Here is a 26,656-nt window from a genome sequence, read left to right as displayed (position 1 = left end):
TTAACACTAGGTTTACGGGACTCGTCATTTTGACGCATTTCGAATTTTATAAGGAAAATTACAAAACCCGTTTGCATTTTTATTTTATCTCTTGTAATGACTTTTATCCATTGATCGAAGTAAATATATATTAAAGTCTATTTTCTTCAAAAGCGTTGAAATATTGAAATTCTCTTTGTGGTATACGTATCTCTACGGATATGCGTCCATTTGAAGCAATCGTAATTTAGACAAAATTTTGAGTAAACATGCAAACATCACATCAATAATAAAAACGAATGTACCGACACTACTTCGATCCGTTATCCGATATCGTTATCTCAAATGAAGCAAGCGATAAACAACTGTTGCCGATAAGCAATAATAGAAAAAACAAAAGCAGAATGTCAATTGATGTCAGATTTTGAAGGTTTCAGTTGCTTAGCTCGAGTATTAATAAATAAAATACTAGAATATTTCATAAATATATATCTGATATTTTCATTTTTTTCTTATACAACATTGCTTTTTAAGTGCAGAGATGCCAACTGCTCCGGGCACTCCAAAAGGATTAAAAAAAAACAGTAAATAATTGCTAAGTAAATTTTGCAAACATAAAGTGATGAATTATCTAAGCCTACAAATTATTTAGAAATAATGGTGAATAATAATCTACTAAATTGAATTTATTAAACCAAGAATCCCAATTGATAAACTACCACTTTAAAATACACGGTGATTCATAAATGATGGGCAAAATTTTAGGAAGTGATAGTACACACCCAAGCAAACAATTTTTATCAAAGAATGCATGGTCGAAAACAAAACCCAAAACCGTTAGAGGGAGTAAAAAGTTATGTTCTTATCTGATGCAAAAACATACAAAGAACGATGCAGTTAAGTTATAAAAGCAAATTTAATGGCATGCAATTACAATAAGCGTTCAAAGCAGTGGCTGGCAGCGGCTAAGCACGCAGTACAACGGCGAAGAAAAGATTGGCGAACATTCTGAAACACTCCAGGCATATCGCGAACTTCCCCTGCAGCGGCCGAAAGCTTGGAGACAAGTTCCTTCTGCAGATTCAGTGGAAGTCTTATACTTAAGAGCCTTCAGCTGCCCCCACAGAAAGAAATCGAGACATGAAAGATCTGGTGAGCGCGGTGGCCAAGCTAAAGCGGTGGCCAAGCTTCCCATAACATGCAAATAATAACTCACAGCGCGGTAATTCGCAACAGAAATGGAGCTTTCTCGTTTGCATGAAACAACTTTCAAAATGCGCCAGCTCCTTTGCGTTTTGCTTTTGACCATGCATTCTTTGATAAAAAATGTTTGCTTGGATGTGTACTATAACTTCCTAAAATTTTGCCCATCTTTTATGAATCACTCTGTATATATTTACTGTCCGGAGCAAGTTGGCATCTCTGTAAGTGCTGTTATATGTATTCGTTCATGCGTCAAATTGACGCGTGTTCGTAGAGAAAGGTATATAAGGAACGTCCGTAAACCTAGTGTTAAAGAAGAAGCGAAACCTATCAAAATGTAAGTAAGAAATTGAAAAAAAAATAGGCGAAAGAAAGACATTTATTATTAACCATTATCTATACACTTACCACCAAGAACGTAAAAAACATTGTTCCTGCAATAATGGGAAACTTCTCCAGGGATGTCGAGAACATCAAAACGGATAACGGCTGTTTTGTTTTCGTAATGGTCATTGTATATCTTCCATTTGCAATCGATAACAGTATGTGTTTCAACAGTGAAGTTAGGAGTTGCCATAATTCCAGTGGGAGGAAATAAAGCACCACCGCAATCTATAAAACGAACACATGATTTGGTTTTTATAGAAGATTTAAATATATAGGGCTATTTACTTCATTAAACTATTACCCAACTGTAAAATTTAAATTGTTTATTTCAAATTTCTGACAAAGGTGGGTTGTTGACTATCTAAAACAGGGTTTTTTATCTTATATGTGGCTGGGGGCAGCAATTTAAAACACCAGTCAAATGGCAGGCCGCAACTTTATCAAAATCTTATTAGGACTCTTTTAATTTCGAAGGAACATTAAATATTACTGTCAGATATTTATCAAAGTTTTTTTAATATTAAAAAGCAAAATAACAAGCATTACAAATAATGCTTGTTACGTATCATTTTGAATCTTCTCTTAAGCAGAAACTTAGTGACAAATTTTTTTTTTTTAAGTTTAATTCTGTGATAAATTAAATTTTTTTTCGACTTATTAGGAATTATAGCAACATAAACAATTCTCAAGCATTTGAAATTTTTTTTTTCTTTTCCTCTCATGCGATATTCAATTCAAGGAATTTAAATAAAACATGATTCATTCCCCCTTTTATGCGCTTTAAAATTTACAAATGTAAATAATTTCGTCCATAATGAGTGGTTTCAAAAAATTAAACGGGAGAATTTCTTCGAGAAAATTTCTGATACTCACTTGTAAAATTATATTCACAAAATACACAAAATAAGCAAAATAAAAAAGAGCAACATACACGATTACTTTTGTATTTGAATAAATATTTTCTTGGATGCAAAACCAGAGAAATAAATTTTTTTGCACCGTTGGTATGTTAAATTTCACAGAAACGAAGAAATTAGGTTTTTTTAAATGAACGAAAAGTATTTTAAACCCACATAGATTTTTTACGAAAATTGTTCGCAAAAAAAAAACGACAACTAATATATTTTAGTTCGCGGGCCACAAACAAAAGCTTCGCGGGCTGGGTGCGGCCAGCGGGCCGACAGCCCTGAAGTAAAAGATCAGTGACAGGTGGCGAAATACACGGAATAATTAAAATTTTCACACGTTGGGCAGAGAACGGGTCAGATTAATTGATTTTACTATTAGTATCTTTTATCCCACTGAAACAGAAAATTTTTATCTGAAATTTTTTATGTTTAATTCTTTTATGAATGTTTTGTGATCGTCATGATTGTGTTTTGAGCATTTAATTTCACATAAAATTGATCAAGTATTACGTACTTTTATTTACAACCGTCGTTGAACAGTCGACCCAATTTTAGGTTTACGATTATTAATGTTCAACTCCGTAGCCTTGGAATTTTGAACCTAATCTAGAAGACAATCTTGAAGACAAGGGAACTTCTGGATCAAGTATGGAAGAAAATTTGCTTTCGTGGCTGACTTTTTATGGAACTAACCCTCATTTGCGTTACATGAAGAGGAAAGACACGAAAATATCCCACAATTAGCCTGATGGCAAGGGGGACTCTCCGATCCCTTGCCTTCGACCAGCCATCGCTGGGATTCGAACGCTTTATCCCCTGAGCCACCACGTCTCTATAAATCATATTCTTTTTATTTTAGAAGATCCAAGATATAGTTAGACTGTTATTTCCTAATTTCACTTTCTACTAAGCCTTTCTTCGAAAGTTAAATTGAAGACTTTACCACTTTCTTCTTCTGTAGAATAAGAGAGCGTGAATCCTTGGCCAGCATTCAAACCATGCGTCCAAAGAATAATATCCAAAGTTCCAGATGAGGACGAAATCGGAGCTGGCACTACATTCCCACAAATATAACTAGTCCCTCCTGTCCTCCAATTTGTTGAATTATACATCTGGAAATTGAAAAAAAAAAGGAGTTCAAATTTTATACATTTTAACATGAGACATTTTTGAATATTTAGATATTATTTTACAGATCTGGTTAAATTATTTGTGCTTAGTTGTGAACAAATTTCGATTGCTTCTAATTTAATATAATATTAATACATTAACCTTGTTGATGCTATCAAAAATATTTTTTGAAATTGCGGAAATTCGATAGTAGATTTAGTGTCTGCTTAGGTGTAATGAAAAATATCTACATATAAATAAAGGTGTCAAAAATATTGTTACAAAGAAAATGAAAATTTGTAAATTTAATTTTATTTCCCCTTTTAAAATTAATACTTGCATATACAATATCTGCATAGTATATCAGGTTGATAAAATACGTTCATAAAATCTTGCAACTGACGAATATTGGGCTGCCAACTTGATTTTCACAAACTATTTAATAAAGTGGTTGACATTTAAGAACTAAAACTTTTAAAAATTTCTAGGAATTTTACCAAAATTTTAAAAGTTTTACCGCAAAGGAGCTGGTTAAAAGTAACTTTTCATTTAAACTTTTGAATCAGTTACACGTAGTGCTAAAGATAAAAACTTGAAATCAAATTTATGATGCAAAGAAGGATACATTAAAAACATAATTTTAGCTACCACTAGAAGAAATTTTTTCAAAAAGTGCAGAAAGGTGACAGTATGCGAAACTTAACAAAGATGTTAGATCATGGAAAAGAAAAGAAATTGGTAGCTAAACCATTTCATTTCTAGATTTCTTACAAAATAAAGTAATAACTTTTGCATTTTTAATTATAAGCCATACACATTAATTGCTTTTCCCCAGATAATGAACAGCCCTGTATGTACGTTTAAACTAATAATATGAATCAGTAGTGAGGAATTTTTTTAAAACTCCTCTTAAATACCCTGCAGATGAGAACTGGTTTTATTACCAGATTTTTTTTTCTTACCAGATTACAAACAGTTAAGTTTCTAACACATTAGTTTAGCTCCGAATTTTAGATTTTTGGAAGGATTTTTGTTATAAATAAAGTTTAAGAAGCTAAACAAGTTTTTTAAAAATTAAACATATGTATTGATATTTCACTTCTATTGTAAAAAATATCAAAAAAAAAAAAATACTTAAAAGTTGGTGGCTTTGTCTTCACCACATTAGCTTCGGGTAGCTTTTAAATAGAAGGCTATTTGATCATCGCGACTACCGGTATTTTTTAAAAAGTCTCAGTTAATTTTTTTTTAATACAGCTTCGTGTTTGTGTCTCAGATTATAGTTTTGGTAATGTATATAAAACTTCTCATACTCCTCGTATAACTAATATCACTGAATGAGATCTTACCACTATGTAACTGATGCAGACGCCAGTTGCTTCATCCTTTGGTAAATTGAGCTCATCGAAAGTAATTTTAATTTTTCGACCTTCTGGAGCTATTATCCTCCAATAACACTCTCTTGAACCAGAAAGAAGATTGGGATAGTTAGGAGAAGTGATCACGCCAGATGGGTTTTCGACACGTGCACCACACCCTGTTAGAACATAAGATTGTTTTAGCTTTAGAGCTTGCTTAAAATACAAGTGAAGGGACATTGTAGAACAAATTTAAACGTAGCTTTTTATGTGCTTTAGATTAAACGATTTTGTTCAAACAAAAGGTTTTAATTTATAAGAAAACGGTCCATCACATACCGTTTTCGTTGGAGAAATCACCAAGCCTCTAGTGAATTCTCGCTTCCTAATGCTTCCAAAGTCTCGAAACTTCGAGAGAGTATATAAGCATACCTGCCAACTTTTACGCATTTGGCGTAAAATTTTATTTCTAAATTTAAAGTGGTAGTAAAATGAATGCTTTCTATATATTCCTTGCATTTATAAACTTAATTTATAATATTTTTGATCCACCACTATTTTTTAAAAAAATAAGCATATATATTAATATGTAATATTATTGTAATAATCAGCATAAGCTTGTTCAAAATACAGCAAATGTTTTTGCCTAATATTGTAATTTAAATTTTATTTTACTACCAGTGGGAAAAATCATCCTTGAAAGGATTAAAAGTTGGCAGGTATGTATAAGGCTTTTGTTGACAAAAATTTTGCAAAAACTGCTATTTGCCACCACAATTGCGGCCAAGTTGGTCAGTTAGAGTTACTATCAGTTTTCCTTCTTTCTGCAAGCTGTTATTGTGCACCTATAAGTACCTACGCACAGCTAAAATGGGACTCTATAGGAAAGAAGATGCTTGATCAACAAAAAATAATTATAGATTCCATTTTTATATTCCAATTATAGATAAATCATTTTCCGAGCATTTATGGTCAGTAAAATAATGCGTTTTAATGATTTTCTGAAAGATAAAATTTTTGGGAGGAACTTGCAGTTAGCAAAATAAGAAAGCAAACAATTTTTGGTTTAATGTTTATATTTTCCCAAACTTAGATGTAATTTTAAAGATTCGAGTACTCTAGGACATAATAAAATATTTGATTTGACTATATTTTAAGTTACGAAATCAGACACAGAACCGTACTTTGTTGAATAAACATGCCTTTTTTTCAACAGATTTGGGTTCTCGACCAGATCAAGGTTCAGATCAACTGATCATGTTTCTTTACCAAATTATATAAATATTGGGGAGGGGATGCACTTGAAAGAATTAGGGTCACAATAGTTTTAGTCTAGAGAGCTATTAAAAGCTTGAATCCTTAATGTAAACTTCAATTTCTTTACATTTCACTTTATGGTCAGAAAAGTTTTTTACCTCTTCTGACCCGAGGTACACATTCGTATGCAAACATGGTACCAACGACTTAGAATACATGATATCCACGAGATGGAATAATTAAAAATTTGTGACTAACTTATCTCAAGAGTATCGAAAATGTTATTAAAGTTTGCCTTTAATTTAATATTATGAATCCAGGTTTGAAAATTTTAAATCATTATAATGAAATCGATAATATTTTTGGTAGATATGAAGTCTGTTCGTTTTCTAAAATTTTGGTACTACTTCAAAAGAAATTTCAGAAAAAGACCAACTTTATTAAAAAATTTTCAAAAAATTAAGAGAATCAAGCAATGGTCTCACAGTTCCTTTATTCAAAAGTAGTATTTGATTGAGGATTTGCTATGTACTATCAGTCATTATCCACAAATCAGGTTCGCCTTTGTCCAAAGCAAGACTCAAACAAAACCGGCTAAACATTATTTGTCTATCACGTGATATCACATGACGAAATTCTTTCTTTCAGTTTGCGTCTATAAAACAGATCAAGTTGTCGTCACGAAGCATATTATCATTCAACTACTTTTGAAAAAAATATGTCTTCCAAAGTTGTCTACTGCTACGCTTTTTGCAATATATTTTGTTGAGTGGTAGACACATAATAACAAGGGCGTTCGGAATTCTTTGTAATTTTTCCAACATATAAAAGCATCACCATCAAAAAGCTGGGATAAAATGGCTTTTTATATAAACTTTTAATCAATTATACATAGTGGTGTGAAAAACAACATTAAATCAAATTTACAAAACCAAGAATCAAGCATTAAAACATACCGTTTGAAGAAATTTTCCGAAAAAAACACAGAAAGTAGGCAGACCTGTGTTTTTTAATTGCATTGATATATTGTTAATTAAAACAAACTTATTGTAAAATGTAAAAACTAAAGTAGTTATTAATTAACTTTGATTTATTTTTATACGCTATCTTTCTTCAATGATAGATATTTTATAACCACTTGCACTTGCAAATTCATACTTATCTATTTTGATGAGCGATAGTAATGTATATTAAAAATTAGGAAATAATTACCATTAAAATCAGACGTCATTGTCACAGAGAATCCTCGTCCGGTGTTTGCCGAATTTGACTTAAATTTCATATAAGCTTGAGGACCAGGAACTTCGATTATTGTGCTTACGTTATCTAAGTTGCCACAAAAGAGTCCAAGAAGTTCCCCTGCAAAATCATTTCATAATGATGAATGAATTTAATAAAAAATAATCGTTTATTGAATACACTTATAGAATGGTTAGAAATTGTGATAAATAATATATAAAATTTCATAATTTCAGTTCCTTTTGTCGATTATCTCACTATGCTAAAAAATCGTAAGCAGCGCTGTTTTAGGTGTTTTTCAACTGAAAGTTGTATTTTATTTTGATGCACACGAATTATGAAATTTAGAAACTTGAAATCACGACAGTAAGTATGATGGAATAAAAAAAATTAATTCCTGCTAACTAGTTCGAGAATAATTAATAGTTAATTTTATTTCAAAAAATACCACGCGGGCTGATCTACTGTCGGCTAAAATGCGGCTACAGATATGAAATTTGACATGCTGAGACAGTCATTTACATTTTGAAACTTGACAATAGTTTTCTTTCAAAATTGCAATTTTCCGAAAGTTATTGCAGTTTTAAGAGCTTTTTCACAAATATATTTTTACCTGTTTGTTTTTATTTAACTAATACTTATTTATTATTTATTGTCGAAAACTATATTTAACTCTCTCTAAATTTTGTTTTGATAGTTCCGCTCTTGACTTTTAACATAATGTTAAAAGCAATAAAATTGAAAAAAATATATTTAAATATAAAAGTGAATGCTTACATTTAAAAAATAAAAGTTTAAATACAGTTAAAAAATATTAAAAAAAGATTTTATATAAATTTTAATATTTATATTCGAACTTTAATAAGATAATAATCCACAAGATAATAATAAGATAATAATCCACAAGATAATAATAAGATAACAATCCACAAGATAATAATAAGATAACAATCCCGCTCTAATCCATGCACTATTTGCTCATCAACCATTGAATGTTTCGCATTGATCATTCCAATAAATTAATATTTCATACAAAAAAAAAAGAAAAAAAAACAAAGAACATTTTGTTATTAAAATAAAAAATTCTTGTTATTTTATGTAAGAATATTCGGCTGAAATTTGAATCATAATGAAATTAATGATAAACTGGATTTGAAATATAATCAATAGTACTTTATGAAAATAACCTGAGGAATTAAGATTGTCGAAGCCAACAAAAAAAATAAACAATTTAACGAGACTTATAACAGTTCAAATTGGAAACAATTTTCATCTTTCTTTCTTTAGTCTGTTATACTTTCATAAATTTGATTTAAATGTTAAGATTTAAGACAGGCAATATCTAATCTCTCATTCCCTTATTTTTTTAAATTATACTTATTTATTTTTTAGTTATTTTTTTTCATCAAATCAAGAGTGAGATTATAAAATAAAGATATCAAGAGATCAAAGAAGATATCGAAGAAAATAAAGACATCATTTTTCTACAACATTGGAATACATAATACACCTAAACTGAAATACATTTTCGCATTCATCCTACTAAGCCCTACGTACGAGAGATGTGAGAACATTAAGTAGTCATTCCAGTGGCTTTTGAAGTATCCTAGTGTGGAAGATATTGTCAAATTGCATAAAAAATGTAGCTTGTGGAGAAAAACCAATTGCAGATTCGAAATTTGCAATGCAAAAATATCTAAGATCATGCAAAGAAAGAAACATCTTGCAAAAAAAAGTTTCTTCCCAATGAAATCAAAATCTATTGGTTAACGTAAAAAAAAAAATTCAATTCAAAAGCACCATCAATTCAAGTCAAAATATTGCTCTACTTCTTTGCATCTACTAGCATAAATATGAGCAGAGCTAAATCATTCTAATTATATTATGAGTTATATTAATACGATGACTCATAATATAATATTGTGACGGAAAACAATTAAACTTTCATTTGCTTATTTAGAGTTTTTTTTAACGTTTGATTAGTTAAGTTATAATTTTTATCGCCAATTTCTGTAGTTTCTAATTGCTTGAAGATTTATTTAAGGTCAGCTCAATTCAGGATGAGTTTTTGACTGTATTGTAGAAATATTTTGTGTTTTATAAGTGTAAAAATGCTCCAAGAGCAGTTAGCAACAAAAAGTCAGTAAGTTACTTTAGAATTTAGTAAGTTTCTTTTGGTAGTGAATTAAAATACCAAGAATGAGAACGTTATGCTGCGAAAAGTTTAAATGCTAAATCATGAAGTTTTTTTTGTCAATTTCAAGCTTACGGAAGAATATAAAGAAAAAAACAACCTTTATTTTCTACTGTCGGTGTGTACATTAAAAGCTACACGAATCCAGTGAAATTGCTGTCGGATCTTCTCTTAGTTAAGTGAAGAATTTGAATATGAAAAATACTTGCCTTCAGAGTCGTAATTTCTGATTTCCAAGTAATCTGTTAGCGTGCAGTTTTCCCTGTTGGATCGAGGAGTGTTCATGTCGTCCAGCTTCAATACGATGTGATAGCCATTTTTCATTTTAAGGAACCATTCGCATTCTTCGCTATCCCTGTAAGACATGGGATAACCTGGACTTGTGATGACAGATTTCATTGAGGAAATAGTACCTCCACAATTAGCTGGAATTAAATAATAAATATAAACTTTACATTCTATATTAATAAGAAGTGGAAGTTGATGTGATGAGAGTGCAACACCTCCTATAACTGAAAGTCTCCGCACGGTTTTTTATTGGTAGTCCGATCAGAAAACTGCGAAGGATATCCACTTTCCGAACGAGTCAGTTAATACAGAATATAGTTAAAATAAGAAAGTGGTAGCAGATATATGACTAAAAATTTGTTTTATTTATGGATATTATTGGTTTGCCTTATTCACTTGTCAACCACTACAGATTCAATTCTCAAATATATATGATAAATTTCTCTCAATTACTTTTATAAAAGATTTTGGGTTCATGCGCACAACTGGTTCACTTTTTAAACAGTCTGCGCGGAATACTTACAGAAGTCCGTGTGGAGGCTTCTTGATGTAGGAGGTGATGATCTCGCTCAACCGAAAAAGTATTCTTTCCATCCGAACAGATAAATTACTGACTTCTTGTTTTTCCTGAATAGTTGTCTAGGTTTTCGAATATTTGAAATTGGATGTCACAGGATGTCTCCAAAACGAAGAGCTTGTTAAGCTCCTTCGTTCCCTGCTTCCCGAGTCACAGAAATGATATTGGACTCACTTTCATTCAGGATATTCCCAGTTCACCGCTGTGAATCACTTTTTTATTTTACTTCTCTTTAGGTACATATAACTTCACAACATATGACTAACCCAGTATAGATGAATCAGTTAATGGCGCTTCGCGCCAATACGCTGAGCTACCACCTATTTCTTGCATCTTGCATCTCATGATTGTAAAAATAAGTTTTCTCAAATACAACGTATTTGTTTGCTTAAAATTGAAGTTTTTATTACATTTTAATACCACTGGGAAAAATGATAATGGAAGGGATTAAAAGTTGGCAGGTAAGCATCCCAGTTAACCATCCCAATACTGTAGGCTTCTACATGCAATTTAGTTTGGAAGAGGTGAACTCTACGAAAGATTTATTTACCGAATTTCTTAACACTTTACCGACCGGCCGTCGATTAATCGACGTTTTGTTCTCAACGCATACCGACCGGCCGTCGATTATTCGACGTTTGCTCCCCAGCGCTTACCGACCGGTCGTCGATTAATCGACGTTTGCTCCCCAGCGCTTACCGACCGGTCGTCGATTAATCGACTTTTGACCGATCTGTGGTGACTACGTTTTCCACCAATTCAGCATGCCCTGAAAAAAATTCAGCTGTCGTTTTCTCGAGTGCAGCTGGGTGCGACCAGATTTTCCTGCGAAAAGAGTCGGGATTTTTCATCGTGCAGCTGGGTGCGACTAGATTTTCCTGCGAGGAAAGTCGGGATTTTTTCATCGATATGAAGGCAGGGATGCCAACTGCTCCGCTTTCTGGAAAAGTTCTAATAAAGTGGTAGCAAAATATTTTGTAAGATTAGTTAAAGAAAGATAGTTACGCCTACTTTTTAATACAGTAACCAGTATATTGATGATTTAACGTTGCATTTTATATCATATTTGTAATTTTTAATATTTAGTGGTGAAGTCCGCGCGTCAGTCTAGGCCGAAACCGAGCCGGTGTCTCGGACGATCTGCAGCTGAACGGGCGGTGAAAGGGCATAGTATGTTCGAACCGCTACCGGTCGGTAAAGTGTTAAGACATGTGCAAATGGTAAAATCTACAACGAATTTAAAAGTAAACTATGTGCCATTAGAGTTGCCAGTAGATACTATCATGAACTCTGAAAGGAATATCCATTGCCTGAACAGAAGGAAAAAGAGGAACCCGAGACTACTCAAGATATCATCACTCGAGTCCCAGAGCCCAATCCCACCTCAGTGGCTGATAAAATGGAACTTAGTGCAGGTGCCCCCTGCAGGACACTGCCTCCGATACTGAAAACACCACAGAACCTCCAGCTAAAAAGAGGAAGAAGAAAGCCAAAGTCAAGCCTATCGAGTCTACTCCCACGATCCAAGACAACTGCTCTCCTTCAGATTCCTCTTCCCAGCCGGAGTCTAAGACTACTACTCCATCGGACCCAGTACCGGCAGAGCTTGAGGAGAATGCCGCTTCGGCAGTAATCATAGCTACTCCCACCGCAACTATGGACACTTTTCCTAAAAAACTGAAAACTCTTATTAGAGGACTAGAAATAGATACACATTCTCAGGAATTAGAAAAATACCTCAAAAACTTTGGACTTTTACCAGAGAAGATAGTACAACTAAAAAGGAGGAGTGGTCATCCAATCGGACAACAGTGCATATAGAAATATTTTTAACATCAGCTCAGTCCTAGAGAAGCCAGTTAGAATTGAGCGCTTCAGAGGAGGAAAATACCAGATCCAGTGCTACCGTTGTCAACAATTTGGACACACGCAACGAAACTGCCCTGCAACCAATCCCGCCTGCATGAAATGTGCCGGAGTACATTTCCATACCTGCCAACTTTTTCGGAAGATTGTATTTTGATATTTAAAGTGGTAGTAATTATATACTATTTTTTTCTTTCATAAACTTAATTTTCAGATGATTTTGATCACCACTATTCTTACAAAAATTAAGCACATATATAAATTTGCGTTACTACCATGGTTGTCAACTTAAGTTTTTTCAATTACAACGTATTTGTTTGCTTAAAATTGAAGTTTTAATTACATTTTAATACCACTGGGACAAATGATAATGGAAGGGCTTAAAAGGTGGCAGGTATGCATTTCTCGTACCAGTGTACAAAGCCCAGGACAACCCCAGACACCTGCGTCAACTGCAACGGTGAGCACTCAGCCTGTTTTACGGGCTGTGGTGCAAGACCCAGGAAAGCGCCGAAAGCGAGGAGATCTCATCCCGAGAAAGCTACCGACAACGCCACCAGATTTTTGCAGCTCTTCAAGGAGATGAAAGAACTTTTGAAGGACGAAGAGCTTATTAAGCTTTTACGTTCCTTACTTCCAGAGTCTCAAAACTGATGGAGGACTCACTTTCTCCCAGGATTTTCTCTATCCTGACGTCACAGTTTACCACTGTGATTCACTTTTGTATCCCATTTCTTATAGGCAACATGACTCACAGTTATACGACCTACTAGAATCGACGAATCAGTTGGTGGCCCTTCTGGCCAAATACTAAGTTACTACTAATATCAAGCATCTACTATCCATAATGAAATGCCGTATGATAGATAAAGCTTTATATAATTCCAAACAAAATCATTCTTGTAAATGGCATCCCGTGCTGAGGCTTTCTCTTGTCTACAATTTACTAATGTGCGCTCCTTTTGTAACTTCTTAATTGCAAGACATCTTAATAAATTCGCATTAGGCTGTACATGTACGTTTACTAGTTACATTTGAAAAATGAATTTTTCATTCCTTGATTCAATTGAACGAAAAGTTCATTTTTTCGAAGGTCACCTTTGAGTTAATTTATTGAAAAAATGATTGATTTCATACCAATCATTGGTTCAAATTTACAGCCACGAGCAAATTTAGTAGATAGATGCCTTCTGTGGGGAATGAGTCATTACTTCCCACATCAGAAAGCCTCCACACGGTTTTTTTATAAGTAGTCTGCGCAGACTATTTAAAAAGTGAACCTGTTGTGCGCATGAATCCAAATTTTTTTGTAAATGTTTTGATTGATTGATATGAGTGGAATCTTGGTGTTAAGCGCGAAGCGCTTCTAACCGATTCATCTATACTGTTTTGGCATTTAGTCCAGAGGTCATATACAGTTCAAAGTTCTAAGTTAGGATCAGATAATAAGTCTATGATGAGGTGAGGCATGAGTTGATTCAGTAGTACATCAGTTGTATGGGGAATTCCCCTGGATTAAAGTTGTGAGAAGATGCAGTACGTCTTGGTCCTTCAGCAAGTCTTTAAGTTCACTGACGAGGCTAACAAGTCTGTGGGCTGTAGAAGTAGGTGTGTCCTTGGTCGTTTTTCTCTTTCGACTGTGACGGGCCTCGCACCCAGTGAAATTTGAGGTGTGGTTTTGCATGCAGTTGCAGCATTTAGCTGGGGAGTCTCGGCTCTTTCTGCACTGGAATGAATAGTGCCCTTCGGCACATTTCATGCACCTTGGGCTGGAGGAGCAGGAACGTTGGGTGTGGCCGAAACTCTGACATCGAAAACACTGCAGCGGCCGCCGGCCGCTGTGGTATTTCTCTATGCTGATCGGGACCTGCTTGATGCTCTCAATATGGTAGATCATCTCGTGATTGGCTAGCATTGGCATAACGATGAGGTACAGGGGGAGTGGCCTAAAGGCTTCACACACTTTCTTCTTAAACTGGACTATTTTCAGGATTTCAATGTTCCGCTTCTCTAATTCAAGGGATATTTAATCTGTACTAAAATCATCAGGAAGGCCACGGATGAGGACTTTAGCATTTTTAACTGGGTGAGCTTTTTCTACTGAAGTGGAAGGCTCTGTGGCATTGTTGGTAGTCTCCTCCGTAGGTTCTGATGCAGTAATAGGGGTGGACTCCGGCATGAAAAGAGATTCCGGAGGAGTGCAGCTTTTCTGGGTCATGGATGGGTCAACATTTTCTGTAGCTACGGCAGACTTTTTTTTTCCTCTTCTTTCTCTTTTTAGCTGGTGGCTCTTTGTTGTTTCTATTTTGGATCTCAGGTTCAGTGGCTGATGTCTCTTCGTCTTTATCCATATTCAAATCTTTACTGGAAGGAGTTGTGATATTATTCGGAACACTGTGCTCGGAAACGGGCTCAGTCTCTATTTCATTAGTAACACTACTTTCTGGGATGGTCACAGGGATTTCCGCTGTCTCAGTGATAGTTGTCTCCATTGTAGTTGAAGCAGTTGGCTTCTTTTGACTCGACTCAACAGTTTGAATTGCGGACACCGCTGCGTTAAAGAGTTCGTTGTAATATCTACTTGGTGTTGAGGTAGAAATCTCTCCAATGGAATCTCGCAGCTTACGAAGTTCCACGATATCAGTAGTTTGTTCTAGAAGAAACTTTGAGTAAAGTGCGTAGTTCATAGATCTGGCCGGTAAAAACCTTTTGACGATCGAAGATGTCTCATATAAGTCTGATGCTGGCATACGGCCGGAAGGGAAAACTTTTCCTCCGCGGGCAGTTCGGTGAAACGGCATAATTGCGGAGCAGAGAAAAACACGTCCCTCCTCGTTGTCGCCTCTCCAAACCTGGCAGCCTGACCACGAATCCAACTCCCAGCCTCCTGGTTTACTGATCTTTTTGTAAATGTAATTGAGAGAAGTATCATATGTATTTGAAAATTGAATCTGTAGTGGTTGACAAGTAAGTAAGACAAACCAATCATACTCAAAAATTAAACAAATTTTTAGACATATATTTGCTACCACTGTCTTATTTTACTAGATTTTGGATAAATGCTTCGTTCGTAAACTGGTTTACCTTCATAGTGGTCTGATCGGACTAACTATAAAAAATCTTGTGGAGGCTTTCAGTTATTGTTATAAATTTATAAGTCAACATAAGTCATTGTTACAAATTAATCAAAAGATGATTCGATTCTTCGAATATTTAAATGGTAACATCACTAATCTTATTTGACTTACATCTCTGCTTAATTAGAATCGAATTTATTGCACGTTCTATAAAAATTATTTATCTGTGATCTATTATATAAAATTAGCATAGGCAGAATAAACGTGGGGTTACATCGGCAAGGTAGTGGTTTGAAAAGTATTAGAAACCGGGCGATTATTTGCTTTATAGTTACGCTTTTGAAGCGTGCTTTTATGTACATATTAATGTATACAGTGTGCAAAAAAAATGAAATACCTTAAATAACTTTCTATCCTAATAATCAGATTTTCACGAATCAGAACTCATTCTTAATAGTTAAATATGGTGACCTTAATTATACAAATTAATTAACGCAAGTGATATTTTATTACGAAATCAGACACAAAAACGTGCTGCAATAATTACAGTTTTACCATTTTTACAATCAGTCACACCATGTGTTGGCAAAGTTTGTAACTAATTTTGACATTGTTCATAATAAAATAACTGATTTTTTTAGCAACTGAATTTTTCATATCCTTTGTAATTTGGGGCACAACCGTTACTTTATTAGTTAAAATAGTTGAAACGTTAAATTTTCCGAAGCTTATCGTGAAGTAGAACCATATAGGTTTGGTAACAAAATTAATGCTTTTCACGAGTCGAGTTTTCTTGATTTACAAATACTATTAAATTATTTATATTCGAATAACTTAATTGTTTGTCAACAATGTATTCACACAAAACAGCGTTTCACATTAATATACATGTCACGATTCGTATTATTTCAGTTTGCGAATTCATATCACTACATCATCTTGGTTTGTAAATAACACTTTGCAATTCACATTTATGTGATCGGAAAAATGACAGGTCAACATTTAAAGGGTACACAAAAAAAAATTATTCGCGGAACCCATGCATGTTTGGAAACACCAGTGAAAGTCCTGAGAATAAAAAAACTGGAAAACGAAGTAACTGTTACTAAGTGAAAAGAAACTCCAGATATGTAATGAACCTTTTATAAAATCAACGTGAAACAATAAAAGCTGGAAGAAGCGACCACAAACTATAATATAAGCTTCACATATGCTTCGTAAAATGTCGTACAATAGCAAAAATCTGAGCAAAAACATTTGAAGCTAAAATTGCCAATCTGACGGTGGAATCGACCACAAAAGAATTGTAAATTATGCTTTTCAAGTGGCACCACAGAAAAAAGTTCAAATAGGAGAGATCTTGTTGATTCGTGTAGGCCAGGCAACATCTCCACAAGCACCCAAAAACTGGAAGCAAAATTGCTTAATTTTTTTGTTTGTTTCTCGATAAAATGAAACATTTGTAACAACCGTAACATATTAAAAATGGTTCAGAATGTATACCTAGCACTTAATCAGAACGCTTGGGTATTTAAAAATAAACTGTTCTCCTAAAATTTGATTTTTTACCACTTTTAATGATTGTTGTCGCACATTCATCAGATTAAACAACCTACAGGAGTCACTATGCAACGTCAAAATAATTTCTGACACCACAGCTTAAGTATGATAGCGCTCAAACTTGCTGGAGCCAGTTACATACTTGCCTACTCTTCCGGATTTTCCGGAAGATTTTATTTTCATATTTAAAGTGGTAGTAACTAGATACTATTTTTTCTTTTATAATCTTAATTTTTAAATGATATTGATCACCACTATTCTTACAAAAATTAAGCACAGATATAAATATGCGTTACTATCATGGTTGTCAACTTAAGTTTTCTCAAATACAACATATTTGTTTCCTTAAAAGTGAAGTTTTAATTCTATTTTAATACCACTGGAAAAAATGATAATGGAAGGGATTAAAAGTTGGCAGGTATGCAGTTACGTCTCCTGATACACTGAAGCACTACGGTCAACATGTCAGGCAAGACCAGTTGCAAGAAGATAAGGTGTTTGGTGCCATTCAAGCGATGAAGAAGTCATTATCTACTACTTTCACGAGGTGTTTTCAGACAGGCATTTTATTGCGCATCCCTTATATCGATTTTCTTTAACCTTCTTTATATTTTGGGGCAGATACTTCCGATCTCCCTGTATGTCGTTTAAAATATAGGGTAGAATTAAGTCGTAGAGACAAAATGCTCAAATGTGACTGAATGTAAACACTAAAGGCCTGGTTTCTTAGGACAGGACGCCGTCAGCTGGAAATCAGCGCTAACCTCTGATTGGTCCATTTGTGAGTTTGATAGTATACGTCATCAAACGCTCATCTTGAACTACAATTGCCGTCCAACTCAACTGCAGTTGGAGTACAACGCGACGTTAACCACAGAAGCAATGGCAGACAACATCCAACAGCACATTGAAATCAGCCAAGATTTTGATTTTGACATTAAACATAGCTTCTTCATTAAACACAGCACTCTTCATTTAGCTCAGCTATAATGTGTTTTTTCTTGGACAAAGTCATTATTTGTTCTCTAAAACAGTGGTCCCCAACCCCCGGTCCGCGGACCGGTACCGGTCCGTGGATCAAATGGTACCGGTCCACCCATTACATTGAAACTGAATTTAAATTCCTAGGTTTATACCCCAAATTAAAAATATCTGTGTTCCATTAAAATTTTATTTATTTAAGAAAAAGATGCCCCCGAAGGTAGTAACATAATTTTTTTAATGTTTTAAAAAGTAAAAAAAAAGAAGTCTTCTGCAACTATTTTCTCATTCAATTAGTATTAATAAAAAAAAAACAATAATCGTAACTGTAAATATCATAAATAAAAAACGAAAAAGCGAAGCGATATTTGCATTGGAACTAATAAAGAACTTCGTCTTCTCTCTCGATTCTGACGCCTCACACAGCGAGAGTGTATAGTAAGGCTATAAAAGAGAAGCTGGCTCGTCTGCCATTTAGTCGCCCAAAGACCACGTGACCATGATTCCTCTCTACTGTTCTGTGTGCTTTATGCGGATTTGTTTATTTTTGTAAAAAGAAAGTTCTATCACTCCTCTCTCTGTTCACCGGTACTTTCTCAGGTTTAACAGTGCTTGGTGTACGTGTGTATTGTGTCTGCACAAATTTAACTCACAAGTTAGCAAACATGAATACAAAACAGACGTCCTTAGAAAGTTTCCTTGGAAAAAAGAAAAGGCTCAGTGAAGAGACCGAAGAGCCTTCAACATCAAAGAAACATGCAACTTTTAACAGACAATACCATGAGTCCTAACTTGAAGTATGGCTTTGTCGGAACAGGCGATTCACACAAACCAAAACCGCTCTGCATAGTTTGCGGCGATCAACTCTCTAATGACGCAATGAAACCTTCAAAACTGCTTCGCCACTTGAACGCCAAGCACCCTGGATTAAAAGACAAGTCCCTGGAGTATTTTGAAAGAAAAAAACGAGAGCACGAAGGACAGAAAAAATTTATGATGGCCACCACATCAATAAAGGAGAGTGCACTAAGAGCATCATATTTGGTGGCTAACCGCATTGCTAAAGCTAAAAAGCCATTCAATATTGGTGAAGAATTAATCTTGCTCGCCACTAAAGACATTTGCCGTGAAATACTAGGAGAAGCTGTTGCGGAAAAGATAGCACATGTGCCTTTGTCGGCTAGCACTGTGACTAGGCGCATTGAGGAAATAGCCGAAGACATTGAAAAGCAATTGTTGGACAGGATTAATGCATCACCGTGGTACGCACTCCAGGTTGACGAATCTACAGATATTGACAGCAAGGCAATACTACTTGTTTATGTGCGATATCTATATCAGGAAGATGTGCATGAGGATTTGTTATGTGCACTATCTTTGCCAACCAACACCACAGGAGCAGAACTGTTCAAGTCACTGGATGGTTATATATCAAGACAACTAAAATGGTCCTTTTGTGTAGGCATATGCCCAGACGGAGCTGCTGCTATGACCGGACGTCTATCTCGTTTAACTGCTCGGATTAAGGAAGTTGCACCTGACAGTGAAGCTACACATTGTCTCATTCACAGGGAAGTGCTAGCAAGCCGAAAAATGTCACCAAAATTTAACAGCGTATTGATTGATGTCGTTAAAGTTATTAACTACATCAAAGCACACGCCCTTAACTTGCGCCAGTTTGAACAGCTTTGGGAAGAGATGGACACAGAGTACAGATGCCTTCTGTTATACACAGAAATAAGATGGTTATCCAGAGGAAAATCGCTACTGAGAGTATTTGAATTGCGAGAGCCATTGCAAAGATTTCTCTTAGAAAAGAAGTCACCGCTGGCAGCACATTTCAGTGACAAGGTATGGGTCACCAAACTGGCTTACCTGTGTGACATATTCAACCTGCTGAATGAACTCAATCTGTGCCTTCAGGGGAAAATGACAACTGTTTTCAAATTGGCTGACAAAGTAGCTGCCTTTAAAGCCAAACTGGAGTTATGGGGACGACGCGTGAACAGAGGCATTTTCGACATGTTTCAGACATTAGCGGGTATTTTAGGCGAGACAGAGCCTGAAGATTCATTCTCCCAGTTGGTTCACGATCACCTGTCTTTGCTTTTAAAAGAGTTCGAGAGCTACTTCCCAACCACAACGAACTGGTAAGGAATGGATCCGCGACCCATTTGCCAACAAATCGGGTGAATCTAGCTTGTCAATGCAAGAAGAAGATCAACTGTTGGAGATTGCAAATGACGGCGGCCTTAAGACTACGTTCGAAAAACAACTCTGCCGGTGTTCTGGATTAAAGTCTTGGCAGAATACCCCGAGATTGCCACCACAGCACTTAAATCCCTATTGCCATTTCCGACAACCTATCTGTGTGAAGCGGGATTTTATGCAGTAACAGCAACCAAAACAAAGCAACGGAACAAACTGGAAATAAGCAACACACTTCAGGTGTCATTCTCTCCGATTACCCCCAGATGGAGCCGTCTTATTGCAAAGAAACAAGCTCAGGGTTCTCATTGACGTAACGTTCAAGTAAGTTAAAATGTTAAATCACTTTATTTTTTGGTGTAACTGTATTTTATTTTAAAGGTATGTTTAAATACAATTAAATTAAAATTATAAAATCAAAATAATCTAAAATATAAACAATCAATGCCCCTCCCCCCCCCCTCAGTGGGCCGTGGTAAAATTATCAAACGTTGACAGGTCCGCGGTGATAAAAAGGTTGGGGAACACTGCTCTAAAACACTGGTCGACAATAACAAAATCAATACAAATTCAAAATAAATATTTGTTTACGTTATTAACGCATGCGCAATGAGAGATAATGTCTGCGTTGGACCGACTGCTCACGCTGAGCTAACAAAAAAGTATTTTTTTGGCGTCACCTCTACGTCAACTTTCCGCTGACGCCCAGATAAGGCGCTAAGAAACCAGACCTTGAGCTAACAAACCAGTATTTTGTTGGCGTCAGTGGGACGTTGACGTCCCGCTGACGCTCAGATAAGGCGCTTGTCCTAAGAAACCAGACCTTAAGAGGTGTTACTCGTCGTCCAAGCTTGACGGATAATTTAATTACTCTAAAGCTTCTTTCCGTGTGAAATTTTATTTCAGTTTTTAGTTGTATTTTGAGAATATTTTGTTATTACTATTAAACACAAACCTATACGAATTGTAGATTTAAAACCAGCTTGAGGTGTATCAACTCCAGTAACATATCTAACGAAGATTGCATTTCCTGTACTCATTACGCTGGATGGCTGGTCGTGTCCACAAAATCTGTGTAATACTGGAGCCAGTTCAGTACCTCCATCGTGGATGTCCACGTACTCAACTTGATCTCCTTCGACGCAACTACAAATGGAATGATAAAGAACCGCTTAAATAAACATATGCATTAAACTGAACTATAGATTAAATAAAGAACACTATACCAAAAAATAAAATATATTTTAAGTAATGAAGAAATTAACTATTTTACGCAAAACATCCTTCATAAAACGATTTTTTTCGCAAAATAAGAAAAGTGGAAGCGCCTGTGTTTTTATTAATTTTGCAGAAACAATTTAGTTCTATCTACCAAATCAAATTCTCAATATAAACATTTATGCTTGGATCTGAATTAAAGCACAACGCTGTTTTAAAACTAGATGGGTTGGTAAAAAATACATCAACCTGCTTTGATTTTTTCATATTGAAGTGGGTTATGAAAAATGAATATTTTGCAAGTTTGAGCTCCTGGAAATAAATCCTTCACTTGTAGAAAATTTCAAAGTTCAAGGTCATTTTCTTAAGAGTGAAATTTAAGTATAAGTAAAAGATTTATCTAAAGGATATAACATAAGAAAAAGGGTTTATCTTAAGAAAGCCACAACACCACAAAGTTTTGCTTTGCTATATTATTAGCATATTGCTAGCCAGTTATGAATATGCACTCGTTTCCATTAAGCTTTGTTGCCTCTCAGAGTTTATGACCTGTCAAAGGTTGCAAAAAAATTCGATGTTTGGAGTTTTTCGGCCCTGAAAATCTTGGTTAAACAATATCAGCCCAATATTTTCTTTACTGAATATTAAAGATCGTTGAAATACGTTGTCATACGTTATACGTATTTAGCCAGCCTCCACGCAATGCCCTGAGTGTACGTGCGAGGTATTTAACCGGTAATAACACGATGCCCAGAGGGTACAAGAGCCATAATTTGCCGATATTAGCAAGATTGTGCATACGTGCGTCGTATTTACCCAGCGTCAGCGTGATACCACTTGGTAACCATCCCCTATCGGTTTGAAACTGCCACTGGCTAATACTCCATTTACCTATTGACCAATATTCCTTTTACCTATATTGGATTAATATCAATAAAAAATATTTCGAATACTCTTAATATGTTTTCTAAGTCGAACAAGTTTCTTTAGTGTGCTATATTTAGGAGTGAAGTATTTTCTAGTTTTAAAAGAAAGATATAATAAGAAATCTTAGCCTGCAATGTGCACACTTTTAGTGGGGTGGTGCACAGTTTAGTGGAGCCACTTCAGGGAAGCGGACTGCATTAACGAAAGGCTTAATAAATAAAACCAGAGATGCTAACTGCTCCGGATACGATGAAATAATTTAAAAAACGGTAACTAACTACAAACTAAATTTCTCAAATAATTGGTAAAACTTTGCTTGCTTTTTGATAGGTTTAACATAACTGATCTATACAAAGTAGCAAATTATATAAGCCTTCGAATTATTTAGAAATAGTGGTGGATAAAAATCGAATAAATCAAATTTATTAAACCAAGAATCATACAATAAAAAACTACCACTCGAAAATATTTCTTCGCTGTTTGGAGCAAGTTGGCATCTCTGTAAAACTAGAAATTTTATCGAAGTTCAAAACATTTATTTGAGTACTTTTCCTTTAGACGCGTGCAGGCAAATTTAACTATTTTTTTCCTTGACGTGAAACAATATAGACGCTTCAAAAATTAAAACAAAAATAATTAAATGTACAAAATAATACAAAAAAATTGAAATTTCTTGCACCTGGGAATATGGAAAAGTACCCATATTTGATGCTCTTTCTGCACACCATTTGAATTAGGAATTTGAAAGAACATACTTCGGACTTAGATGAAATTCATTTTCGAAATCCATTCTCATTCTTGTTCCTGATGGAGAGACAATAACCCATTCGCATTCAATATCATGAGTGGGTGGATTAGGATAATTGGGAGAGACAATGTCTACATTTCTGATTTCATCTGTGAGGAAAACACGTCCGCCACATCCTATGGATACCTCCGTATAGCGTATGTGGAAATTCTTAAAATAAATAAATACATAAAACAATACAAAAAATCGAGGAGCATATTTTGATGCAAGAAATTACATACACGATGCTCGAAAAGCATTGAATCCGTCAAACATCCCCAGAAATAAGTAACAGATTAAAAAAAACTGAAAATATCAGTAATGTATTTTCAAAAGATGCCATCAATAGTTGTAAACTTGATCCCCACCACACTCCTTAGAGTTTGGATAAGGGGGTATTGCAAAATCTTACAGAGGAACTCCTATTTCATTTCATACTCAGAATCTCCAAAGGAGGAGTTAGCCCCGGGTATCCTCTGTAAGCCCCTTTTTCCAAGGGATGAGACAGAGTTTGAATTGGGGAGTGGTATTCAATTTTGGTATCATTAATTATCTCTGAGCCAAAGGGGATTAATGACCGTTTTCATGCTTTTCGGACACTTTGTATATTCAATTTTAAGGTGCATAGTATCTTACCGGTGAGCCTGAAGCCAAGGAATTTACAACCACTTGAACATAAATTTGATTAGAAGAGGATTCTAAGTTAGGCGGAGCTGTAGAGCCACAATATTTACCATTACCCAAATAAGGAGATGCATTTGATCCACCATTGCGTAGCTATAAAGAAATATGAGAATTAATACACAAGGCGTAACTATTCTCAGTTGCCTTCAAGAACGTTATCAACATTAACACTTTGGTTACGGCGCATAGCATGATGAAGTTTGTCATTTTGGTCCACTTATTGTTGTTGTTTCTAATGTCGCTTGCTAAATACCAGCAAATCTGCTAGGAGAAACCAAGCGAATTTAAGGTAGAGGGTGTGTTTCTTGTTTTTCAGTGACGCCATCTATGGTCAGTAATATGATTTCAGCCGCACGCACGTCACAGCCTGTTTACAAGGCGGACCAATTCATACATCCATTTTTTCATCCACAGATAGTAATTTTCACCTGAACCAGAGAACGATCAATCTCGAATCATTCTGAGAGTTAGCGATTTGTTATGGGAATATGGAGGGCTTTGTGACCGGACAGATTTAACATGCACCAGTCACCATTTACTACACGGGGAGTCTTCAGCCAGCGGGGATCGAGAACGGTTCGTTATGGATTGCTCTAATGTTAACCTTCCTCGTGCTTCAAACTATATGAATGCAAATCTCATCGCTTTTGGTTGGTTGGTTTAGGAGTCCATAAAGAATATACAGACAGACATTCATTTATAGATCTATCTGTCTCTTTCTTTCTCTCTCTCTCTGTATATATACACAGAAAGCAAAAGAGTGGACAATATTTCCTTCATTTTTAGCGCTAATATTAGTGAAGTTTTGCGAAAGTTTAGTTTTATTAAAGCTAAGGAGTATAGCATCCATTTTAAACTTTGTGAATAACACTATACCTAAAACAAAACAAAATCATCAGTACACAGCTGTTTTGGCAATTTTATTGAGAGCGCTTCTTCAATGTAAATTGCAATTTTCGCCAAACTAGTTTTAGACCTAGTATCGCGTAGGATCTGCTATTACGCGCTTCGGGACGGATTATAAGTTCGTAGATATCACTTTAGCTTTTTAATTATGTAAGCAACTGGCTTTTGCTTGCCCAGATTAAATAGAGTTTAATTTTTTTTACTTAGGCAATTTTAGGTTTAATAATTTACCGAGATGTATATTTAAAAACTTTCGGACTTTATTGATTATGGGGTCCACACATTTTAGGTATCCAAATAGAATGTGAGCTTTTTCCTTAATTCTCTTTTCTTATCATTGTAATTGGGACTAAGATGGTATGAGAGCAAATTACCAGAATATAGTTGGAGCTGCAAACAGAATCGGATGGCACATTAAAAGTATCGAAATGGAGTTGTACTGTTCTCCTTGGCCTCACTCTAATGACGTATTCACACTGGATTGGATTGAAGTGCTGCGATCTGTTTAGTCCGGTGTAGATGTAATCACTTTTTATTACGCCAGTTGCACCAAACAAATGGGTTCCACAACCTGAAAAATGCGAGGTAATAAATTTAAGAAAAATATAAACATTGCGAAGACAATATTTGTCTGAAATAAAGTCAGTCCATTTTTTTTCTGTTTTAAATAGAGAAATATTAACTTGGAAATTTTTAATTTCCCTACACAATTGTTTGTTTAATCGTTGCACATTTGCAAACTTTCAAACAGTTTTTATTAGCGTGTCATATCAGCTCTCTGCCATGGTCTTGCATTTTAACGTCATGTTTAATATCGTCAACTTAGGGTTACAAATCTAAGTAAGATGGGTGTGTGGTGATGTTTCTTTGAAGCTATTGCAGTTGAGCCACGGTTTAACAAGAGAGGAAAGCGAAGATGATGTTCATAGTTTCCGAATTGCTAGTATGACTTGCATGCAAAGCTGACTAGCATGCAAGAAGTGACACAATGTCTACAAAGATGCATTGTCTGTAGAGGCGATTACGGTGAAGAATAGACAACAGACAAATGCTCAATTTTTAATTTATATAAAGCTATTGAAAAGCAAAAAAAGGAGACAAAACTTTTAAGCTTACTAGTGTATTTATTATATCCAATAAGTATAATGTAAACCTAACATTGAACCATTAGATCAATTAGGTGAACATGCTGAATGCATAAATTGACTTCGTGCAAGTTGTTACTAGCGATTACTCTAAACATAAGAAAACAAAAACGAACACATCATACAGCCAAGACCTGGCACTTAAACCCGTTTCAGGGCTAAAATCCTAGCTATTTCTAGTAAAAGCGAGTAATTTCTAGCTAGCTATGTGAAAAAGAAAAATGCATTGAGTGGCCAAAGTATTATGACCATAACTTCAAAACACCACTCGACCACCTTTAGCTCGTAATACTGCTCAAATTCTTCTTGGCATAGATTCTATGAGATGTAAGTAGGAGAAATTTGACCTTATATCCGATGAACGGTACTTTTCAGTTCCGTAGACTGGATGACACTGGATCCAGCTGCCTGTTGTCCTGTTCTATCTCATTCCTCAAATTCTCAACTGGATTGAGATCTGGTAATTTTGTGAGCCAACGAAGCAAGGTAAAGTCACCGTTATGTTATTCGAACCATCTGACTACAATACTAAATGTATGACAAAGAGCATTGTCTTGCTAAAAGTATCCATCCCCGGTAGCGTACACCATTAACCAAACAGGATGTACTTGATCTGCGATAACCCCTTAAATACGCTTGGGCATTCAGACGTTGTTCTACGGAATTCAAAGGACCCATGAAATATCAAGAAAACATACCCCAAACCATAACATTGCCTCCACCAGCTTGAAGCGCTGTGCCAATGCAGTTGGGATCCATGCTTTCGTACTGTTTTTGCCATATTCGAACCCTACCAT

The 26,656-nt window shown here is 35.1% G+C and overlaps 1 protein-coding gene across 1 annotated transcript in view; it reads right to left on the bottom strand.

Annotated features, from left to right (window-relative positions):
* Positions 1 to 26,656, bottom strand: part of LOC107441357 (cubilin) — a gene marked incomplete in the record, with an annotated part of 195,714 nt that overhangs the window by 43,842 nt on the left and 125,216 nt on the right. Inside the window, 9 exon segments of the mRNA XM_071185787.1 lie at positions 1,591 to 1,794; positions 3,421 to 3,589; positions 4,937 to 5,124; positions 7,415 to 7,561; positions 9,845 to 10,060; positions 21,148 to 21,338; positions 23,093 to 23,295; positions 23,761 to 23,901; positions 25,089 to 25,285. Coding sequence (XP_071041888.1) covers positions 1,591 to 1,794; positions 3,421 to 3,589; positions 4,937 to 5,124; positions 7,415 to 7,561; positions 9,845 to 10,060; positions 21,148 to 21,338; positions 23,093 to 23,295; positions 23,761 to 23,901; positions 25,089 to 25,285 — 1,656 coding nt within the window.

The sequence above is a fragment of the Parasteatoda tepidariorum genome, chromosome 9 (genome assembly GCF_043381705.1).
Source record: "Parasteatoda tepidariorum isolate YZ-2023 chromosome 9, CAS_Ptep_4.0, whole genome shotgun sequence".
Lineage (NCBI taxonomy): Eukaryota > Metazoa > Arthropoda > Arachnida > Araneae > Theridiidae > Parasteatoda > Parasteatoda tepidariorum.
Note: the sequence above shows the minus strand (reverse complement) of the source record. Positions and strands in the feature narration are given on the sequence as shown.